Source organism: Misgurnus anguillicaudatus, chromosome 13, assembly GCF_027580225.2.
Source record: "Misgurnus anguillicaudatus chromosome 13, ASM2758022v2, whole genome shotgun sequence".
Lineage (NCBI taxonomy): Eukaryota > Metazoa > Chordata > Actinopteri > Cypriniformes > Cobitidae > Misgurnus > Misgurnus anguillicaudatus.
Window position 1 is genome coordinate 15989957 of NC_073349.2, and position 9535 is coordinate 15999491.

The 9535-nt window shown below is 35.1% G+C and overlaps 1 protein-coding gene and 1 long non-coding RNA gene across 5 annotated transcripts; one reads left to right on the forward strand and one right to left on the reverse strand.

Annotated features, from left to right (window-relative positions):
• The first annotated feature begins 1686 nt into the window (after positions 1-1686).
• LOC129431218 (scyllo-inositol 2-dehydrogenase (NAD(+))) lies at positions 1687-6928 on the forward strand. Of its 4 annotated transcripts, XM_055188990.2 has the most exons (15): positions 1687-1724; positions 1865-1934; positions 2360-2465; positions 2575-2659; positions 2746-2819; positions 3294-3353; positions 3444-3551; positions 4077-4133; positions 4215-4345; positions 4684-4738; positions 4845-4937; positions 5038-5172; positions 5313-5414; positions 5511-5672; positions 5824-6928. In XM_055188990.2, the coding sequence occupies exons 3-15, from the start codon at positions 2373-2375 to the stop codon at positions 5947-5949; spliced, it is 1281 nt and encodes a 426-aa protein (XP_055044965.2). In that variant the 5' UTR covers positions 1687-1724; positions 1865-1934; positions 2360-2372; the 3' UTR covers positions 5950-6928. The 4 variants fall into 4 exon arrangements, with proteins under 4 accessions (XP_055044965.2, XP_055044966.2, XP_055044964.2 ...); XM_055188991.2 differs by lacking the exon at positions 1865-1934 and having other exon boundaries at positions 1702-1724; XM_055188989.2 differs by lacking the exon at positions 1687-1724 and having other exon boundaries at positions 1731-2132.
• A 1272-nt stretch (positions 6929-8200) lies between these two features.
• Positions 8201-9058, reverse strand: LOC129431219 (uncharacterized). The gene is made up of 3 exons (XR_008639760.2): positions 8978-9058; positions 8627-8781; positions 8201-8514 (listed from the first exon to the last, which is right to left on the reverse strand). It is a non-coding gene; the product is annotated as an uncharacterized lncRNA (long non-coding RNA).
• Between the last annotated feature and the right edge of the window lie 477 nt (positions 9059-9535).

Genomic DNA, 9535 nt, shown 5'->3' on the forward strand with positions numbered 1-9535 from the left:
TTGAACACCTGAGAATATTTGGTACAGTAGCCTTTGTTTGCAATTACAGAGGTCAAACGTTTCCTGTAGTTTTTCACTAGGTTTGCACACACTGCAGGAAGGATTTCGGCCCACTCTTCCACACAGATCTTCTCTAGATCAGTCAGGTTTCTGGCCTTGTTCCCCCAAATCTCGCAATACATTGCCCTGGTCATCCTCTACTTAATACAGTGCCGTCGCCCTGTCCCATGTGCAGATAAACACCCCCAAAGCATGATGCTACCACCCCGATGTTTCACAGTAGGGATGGTGTTCTTGGGATGGTCCTCATCATTCTTCTTCCTCCAAACACGTTTAATGGAATTATGACCAAAAAGTTCTATTTTGGTCTCATCTGACCACAAGACTTTCTCCCATGACTCCTCTGGATCATCCAAATGGTCATTAGCAAACTTAAGACGGGCCTGGACATGTGCTGGTTTAAGCAGGGGAACCTTCTGTGCCATGCATGATTTCAAACCATGATGTCTTAGTGTATTACCAACAGTAACCTTGGAAACGATGGTCCCAGCTCTTTTCAGGTCATGGACCAGCTCCTCCCGTGTAGTTCTGGACTGATTTCTCACCTTTCTTAGGATCATTGAGACACCACGAGGTGAGATCTTGCATGGAGCCCCAGTCCAAGGGAGATTAACAGTCATGTTTAGCTTCTTCCATTTTCTAATGATTGCTCCAACAGTGGACCTTTTTTCACCAAGTTGCTTGGCAAAAGCACTACTTTTTTGTATAATTTAATATGTGTTTTAGTAAAATGTTGAGTTTAGAACAGTTTTTTGTCACAAATTTTCTTTGGGGGGCCGCGAAGGAATGCACCATACACAAGGGGGGCCGCACGCTGAAAAAGTTTGGGAACCACTGGGCTACTGTTAGCTTTTCTCGTGGTCTGGTATTGATGTTTGAGGTGACAAGAAGACTGGACTATTAGGAAGACTACCATAGTTAGTCATCAAATTCATTATGTTTTCACTCTTGCTGAGATTAAAAGATAAATTTCACACCTAGGTGTTTTCACCTCCTCTCTGTGTGCTGTTTCATAATGGTAAGTGATAGACAGATCACTGTTGTGTCATCAGAAAACTTTCTAACGTAGGTGACATTTACGTGCATGTGCAGTGGGCAGATGAAGTAAACATTGTTTTGTTTCGTTAAACATGTATTTGTGTAAAATGCACTGCAAATACACATAGTTTCATTGATATGAGTGCTGGAAACCGGATGAGCCAAATTAGGAAATTAATTTCGCTGTATGAATGACCGTTTGGCAGATTAGGAAATGACAGCTAAAAATTACAAATAGTGTCAGTTTAATTTGCAACATCTTTCGTAGGCATTTTAAAATTAATTCGTTTAATAAAATTAATTTTCTGTCTTGCAGCCCTGGTTGAGAAGTTTCGTTCACTTCACGCGTGTCCACAAGGGGGTATCACTTGACCTTGTAGATGCAAATCCTCATATCCTTCACACGTCGTCTAAAGATAAAAAACATAATAACTTACAACTCTGAAATGTTTGTATTATAAATTCTATTACTGATTTTAATTCTAAATAATTAAAAGGAATGGAAAGTTAAAAGTATCGACCATCATAGTACTAGATCAGCGCTACTGGTCCAGAGTCCATACGTTTGCTACTGCGTCATCATAGCGTCATCGCGCAAACGTAAACAAGGAAGTAACTGATTAATTGTGCGTGAGTGAGACAAGCGCACCGTTTTTTGAATCAAACTTTGCTAGTTTTTACCGTTTTTTATGCTTTATAAATATATTCATGTTTATTATTCATTCCCGATTAACTATTATTCGTTTTATTCTTCGATTTTAACCAGATTCAGGAACAAGACGCCCGGTTTAGGTGTTATTTATTACATATTACACTACTAGAGGCTTGGTTATAAGGTAAACTCGTGACAACCTTCCCTTATCTCTGTAGACAGTAGATCTGTTTGATATATTTAACAAAGACAAGTTGACCTTAGTTTAGCGTGCCTATATCATTACCGTCAGTCTGTTAGTTTTTGCTAAGATTTGTTTTAAACGTGATTTATCATGAATATCATGCGGAGCTGCCACGTTTCACTTAATGATTTATTAAAGGTAACCAGTGTGTTCACACCATCCATCATGACATGAGTCACATTAACCTTTATATCCCAAGTTAGTTACTGAAAAGCCAAAACCTATAAAGCAAAGTCCCACTCCCAACCTGACTTTATGCTTTAGAAACCAAGTATGGATTTGTGTATTGTGCTTTGATACGGCATACCACATTAAATATTATAAAGTTATAATTTGGCTAATTAAAATACTATGTTTATGTGTAGTAAATCTGCAAAGATGCCATCACCTGTGGATGTTATAGTGGTTGGAGCTGGCAACAGAGGAGAAAACTATTCAGACTATGCTTTGATTTATCCTGACCGTATGCGGGTATGGCTTTTAAGGTTTTGATCATGCACATCACATTAGTAGATAGTAGTTGGCTTCAGTGTCATTTCGCCTGATTAAAAACATCTATGCAATTACAAAATTTTCTCAGGTAGTTGGAATTGCTGACCCAAGAGATTTTGCTAGAAAGAAAATGCAGGAGCGTCACAAAGTTGCCAATGAAAACACGTATGATGGTATGTCCAAGCCTTCTTACCCAAAGTTTTGTTTTTACAGAAAAAAATTATTTTTAAGGTCACACAATTTGTTGGTTTTCACACAGATTGGCGTTGTTTAGCGAAGAGAGAAAAGTTTGCAGATGCTGTTTTGATCTGCACTCCCGATCGCCTTCACAAGGTGTGTGTTGCTTACGTTTTAAGTTTTTTTGATAATTTTATGTATTAAAAATAATACTATATTGCTATAGTATTATATTTTGTGTATATATATATATATATATATATATATATATATATATATATATATATATATAAAAGCGTTAAAAAGTCTTCTTTAAAACAAGACCATAATTAGGCTTCTAGTCTAGACCAAAAAAATGCCAGAGTTATATTAATTTGAAGGTGTACTTCACCTTTTCAACACCCCCCCACTCAAAAAGGGCTTTGCTGCAGTAGTTAAAGGGTTAAGGGGATAGTTCACTCAAAAATCATTAGTGATTTCTCTTGCCAATGGATGAACTCATTGACATGCGTTTAGTCAGTGTTCATATGACAGAGTCAGGACGAACAGCATTGTTTGCTTAGCTGTTTCCTTAACTTGGTAACAAAATAATGAATAGACTCACTGTCAAACCATCTTATTGTTCTTCAGGACCCTGCTGTGGCTTTAGCTAAGAAAGGCTACCATATACTACTGGAGAAACCAATGGCTGTAAGTGTCTGTGAGCATCTACAGTAGATGAAGTGACATATCACTATAAACAATTAGTTTATGATGTGTGTATTATCATATCATTCTAAGGTTAATGAAAACGACTGCTCAGAGATTGTGGAGGCTTGCATTCAAAGTAAAGTCATGCTCACAGTGTGCCATGTGCTCCGATACGACCCTGTGATTCACAAAATAAAAGTAATAATTTTTTTTCTTATAGTTTCTTAAAGGGATAGTTCACCCAAAAATGAAAATTCTGTCATTATTTACTCATCTTCATGTTGTTTTAAACCTGTTTGAATATCTTTTTTCTGATGAACACAAAAGAAGATATTTGAGAAATAATGGTAAACATGCAGCATATAGTGTCTATTGACTCCCATAGTAGGAATAAAAAAATATAATGGAATTGAACTGTGTGCTTACCATCATTTATCAAAATATGTTCTTCATCATTTATCACAATACTTCCAAAAAATTGTTTTCCTACTATGGAAGTTAATGGACACTATATGCTGTGTGTTTACCATCATTCCTCAAAATATCTTCTTTTGTGTTCATCAGAAAAAAGAAATTCATACAGGTTTAAAACAATATGAGGATGAGTAAATGATGACAGAAATTTAATTTTAAAGTGAACTATCCCTTTAATAAACAATTCTTATTTGTTATAGGAAAGGTCGACTCGAGGTCATACTGATTTTTGTTCCCCCAAAATTTCAGGTGTTGATTGACAGTGGAGCGGTTGGAGATGTCATCCACATTCAACATCTGGAACCGGTAGGATGTGTTTAAATACGCTTGTTGTGGGTCTTCTTGAAGTGCTGCTTTGTGTTATGTCAAGTACGTTTTGTCCAACAGGTGGGATTTTATCATTTTGCTCACTCCTTTGTCAGAGGGAACTGGAGGAATGAGGCCGAAAGCTCTTTTGCTCTGTTAGCCAAATCCTGCCATGATGTGGATCTTATTCATCACTGGGCTGGTGGGCGAAGGTGGGCTTGACATAATTTCACTGTTTAGTGGAGCACTGCAGATAAAAATTAGGTTTTGATACAAATAATAAATAGTTTTATCCTTTTATCAGTGTCTGTTAGTAAGTTCAGGCTTATTGCTTGTGCTGATATCGCATAACCTCCATGACCGCATCATCATGAGGTGATATGATGCTGTTTTGGATTGCTTGCTTGATTTCTTATACTACCTGAATGGGAGTACAGGAGTGGGCATTGTATTATTCTGCTCTTTAAGATGTATTTGTTCTTCCATAAACAATAATGCAATATGTGTTTTAGTTTTTCAAATGTTGATGTTTTATTTTGTTGTTTTACAGGTGCATCAAGGTTTCATCATTTGGGTCCCTTAGCCACTTTAAAAAAGAAAACAAGGTTGGTGTTTATTTCACAAAGTATTTTCAATAAATGTTTTACATGACAAATATACATATTCTGTTTGTTAATGCGAGACTTTTAGCATAAATTTCTGCCATTTTAGCCAGCAGGGGCTGCAAATCGGTGTTTAGACTGTCCTGTAGAGGGTGATTGTGCATATTCTGCAAAGAAAATCTATTTGGATCGAGTGAAAAAAGTAATGTAGCATTTATTAACACTATCATTATACGAAATGTTGTATATAACATAAAAAGAATGTGCTGGTTTAAGTCAATGTAAATGTATTCATAAATTAGGGGATTGTTGGCTGGCCAGTATCAGTGATTTGTTCCAGTTCGGTTCCTGATATTGAATCGGTGACTGAGGCCCTCAGAACCGGACCATATGGCCGCTGTGTATACGAATGTGATAATGATGTTTGCTCAAATCAGGTTGGTGGGATCTCTCGCTTTCTACTGAAGTATTCTCGGATTACTTGTTGAATGCTGATGCAATGTCACTCACAGACTAAGAATATAAGGTGCAAAGTAACTGTTAATGGCTGCCATGTACCACCTTTTGTTTATTGCAGGTAGTAAACATGGAATTTGAAGGTGGACTGACTGCTGCTTTAACCATGGTGGCATTTACAGAGGAGATATGTAAACGCAGAACAAGCATTTATGGTAGCAAGGTGAGGCATCATGTTTATGCTAATAAACAACACTTCAGCGTTTTGAAGACGTTTTGTGTGGGAATTATAATGGTTACTATCAAAACCTTTCACTAGGGGGAACTGACATATGATGGACATGAGATCAAAGTGTTTGACTTCCTCACTTCTAAGACCACGAAGCACGCCGCAGACATGACCGTTCCAGGTAACTTTGGCAAGGGGGGTCACGGGTCTGCAGATTATCACCTGATCAATTCCTTCATTTCAGCTGTGATGGTAAGATTTCCGCTTTAATTTCACACTTTCAAGGATAATATAATAAATGTTATTTGCTGTTTAACTGTATATTTTGTAATTGTTCAGAGCATCAGAATATAGTTAAGAGTAATTTGATCATTTCTAAAATGTCTGTTCTCTTCATCTATAGCACGAGGACCCGACTATGATTAGATCAGGACCTAAAGAGACATTAGCAAGTCATAAACTGGTGTTTGCAGCCGAACGTTCCCGTCTGGAGAGCAGAGTTGTATTCTGTGATGACCAGAGGAGCTAATGGAGGACACTAAATTTGCACTGTCAAAATTATTTTATATTCTTTTATAATCACATTTTTTTTTCGTTGCCGAAATGATTTTTTTATTTCAGATTTTTTGTGATTTTAGAAATAGAAAGTGTAGCCAAAAGAAGTACAATAACAGTAAATCTTAAATTATATTGTGTATGTTTAGTGTAAGCTAAAAATACTTGAATGTATTAATGTATTACATTACTGAATAAATACTATAGTGTTTTATTAAACCACTGATATCACTGCTGTAGCCTTTAAGGGAAAAAACAAAATAATCTTTTATAGTCAATAGAGACCCACAGAGATGACATATTTGTATAAGTTTATGACACACATTTTGTCCAACAAATCTTCACAGATTGACACAACTTTTTGAATTTTGAAGTCAAAATTCAGATATTTATATTTCTAGTAAATGCATTTACACAGTGCATAAAAATTGTATTTATTTTTGCTGATTTTCTTGTTGGATAAAAGTGTCATAAACTTTTGTTAAGCACAGCTTATTTTTTGCGATAATCCAAATGTCTATCTTTCACTAACTTCCATGCATGTTGGCCTATAAAAATATGTCACCCGTGCGGCACTCTATTTAGTTTTATCACTACTTATAATCAGAGTCCTTTTAATATAACTAATAATATTTTATTATACACTTATTAGATAATCATAACACTTTTTATTGTTTGTTTTACAATAATAATTTATTTGGTGTCTGTCCAGATTTAGAAATATAAAGATTTTTTTTTTACAAATGATTTACAAATAAAATGTAAAATTTAATCTTTACATTTTGTTACTCTTTGATTGTTGTCTTTAAATGGTTAATAATAAAGCATATTCAGATCACATAGACTGTGAAATGACATTGATGTAGTTCGTTTGGGCAATTCATGCAAATGTCAACCTTGTTATGAAAAGTAAAGTTTTTGAAATAAATATTAAATGTTCTTTGAAAAGCTGACCCTTCTCCATTTATTTGTTGGGTGTTATTGCTTCTAGTTTGTGCTATTTAATTCACATAATTCCTACAAAGTATGTTGTCTGCCAAAACAAACATTTCATATTCATATCGCATGCATGTTTCCCTCATCTGAAATAGAAAAGTTGTAAATTTACTAATATTTTTAGAATGTCTGAACTCTAGGAAAATATAAAGAGATGGTTCAATATATTGGTAATAAATGCATTCTCTAAGAATTTATATTTCAAGTTTTAAATGCAAATGTCACATCCATAATGCTGGAATTGCTCATTTGCATAAATTAAGTAATATACAGCTAAAAAAAGTCACTATTTACTTTTTGTTTTGTACAGAAATTATTGTAAAGGGACCAAACGCTGAAACTGTGAATTTTGCACAAACCTGTTAGCATTACATGCTGCAGGTTATTTTATTCAGTCTGAAAATCTTCTCAGGATTGTAATCCTTGTCAAATTCCTATAGGTGGCAGAATAAGCACCAAATACAATGCAACCTCTGTTAGTCTGTAAATAATTAAGAGCACGTTAAACAGTTTCCAAAAGTAGATTAAATGTCTCTAAGTTGAGGTATGGAAGAAGTAAACAGCCAATAAAGGTTGTACCTTTGTACATAAATGGGTGCGTATTAATATATCAAAGGTACATATTGGTACATCATATACACATGCATATCTGTACATAAAGGTTTATATACCATAATCCAGTGACAGCTTTTGTATCTTATTTTCGAACAGTGTAAGGAGTCGCAGCCTTGCAATCTGTCCATGCAATTCTGTTTACTGACTTTGTGGGCTGGTTATCTCAGTGGAATAGATTACAAGAATATTACTGCAGACATGCATGTGGGTAAATAATACCACCTATAATAATAAAAAAAGTATTTGTACATTTATATTCTTTGTTAGACATCAAATAACGATACTTACAAATGATATTTTTGTTAAGGCAAATTGAATTGTATGAAACCTCTTTTTTAATGCTAAACTTTGTGGTTAACGCCCACTGTTACAGTCATTATTACTGTATCCTACCGTTGTATAGAGAGCCAAAGTTCGCCTCTGCAAGCATTTTGGTATGTTTGCCTGAAATTATTGACTCACATGTCAAATAAATGCTCTCATCTTGCTATAAAGTTTATAATACAAGATTTGCCACATTGCATCACTCTGCTCTTTGGCCACTTTTCAAAAAGCATAGTTTTGTTATGACTGTGAAGGTGGGTAAACTCACTGACTGAGTAATGAATAAGAGGACGGCTTAAAGCTCCCACCTTTATAATGAGCCTTACAAACAAGCATTTGACTATTTGCATAACTGCCACAGAAAATGTTTAAATAATCAGAAAAGCCACGGCCAAGTACAAATGATTTCCACTTGAAACCAGGATGCATCATCATGAGCTCAGCTGTGAGGACATTGTGATTCATCAGATACAGCTGTTGACTCAGACAAAAGCAGGATTTTTCAACATTTGGAAGTACAACTGGATATGCTTAGTTAGTTCCGGTTCAGTGATGCCACAGCTGGGTGTTGAGTTGCATTACACATTGCACAGTCAAGGCAAACCTTTTTTAGGATTTATAAACTGAAGTAAGTTTCACAAATGTCAATTATAAAGATATTCACAGACAATGTGTTTTTTTAACATGCAGATCTTGAGGGATAGGTCATTACTCACAGTGGCTCAGCGGGTAGCACTGAAGGTCTCTGGTTTGAGCCTCGGCTGGGCTGGGAGGTCTTCCTGTGTGGAGTTTGCATCTTCTCCGTGTGTCAGTGTGAGTTTACTCCGGGTTCTCTGGTTTCCTCCCACAGTCCAAAAACATACAGGTTACACTGTAAAAAGTTAAAGGATCAACCTAAAAAAATGACTTCAACTTGTAACGCCTAAATATTTGAAGTTTTTTCAACTTAAATTTTCTTTTCAATATTATTAACAATTAAAGCATTTTTTTTTTTTACGTTTTTTTCATCTTAATTTTTTAACCTATAATGAAAAGTTATTTTAAATAGATCAGCTTTCAATTTTTACATTCTAGGTGAACTGGAGATTCCAAATTGTCCTTCCCCAACTTACGTGCAAATAAACCAGTTCTTGCCATATGGCCTTGGATGTAGGACTGTCACGATTATGAAATTTGGCTAACTCCTAATTGCCTGTTTTAGAACTTGCTCTGACATTTTAGTCTCATACATTTTCTTGTTTGTTCATAAAATAATTTTCACACACTGTTGTGATTATTTAAATATTAAATATTAAATATTTTGCAAGGTTTACCTGGCAGTTAATATTAAAGGGACACTCCTCTTTTTTTGAAAACATTCTCATTTCCCAGCTCCTCCAGAGTTAAATATTTAATTTTTACCATTTTGGAATCCATTCAGCTGATCTCTGGGTCTGGCAGTACCACTTTTAGTATAGCTTAGCATAATCCATTGAATCTGATTAGACCATTAGCATTGTGCTAAAAATATAAAACAAAACAAAAGGTACGGCAGCAAAGTCCTTGATTATTAATTTTCCGTCGGTCTTAGTACACTATGTAACTACAGGATAGTCAGGTTTTAAATAGTAAAAATATCGAAACTC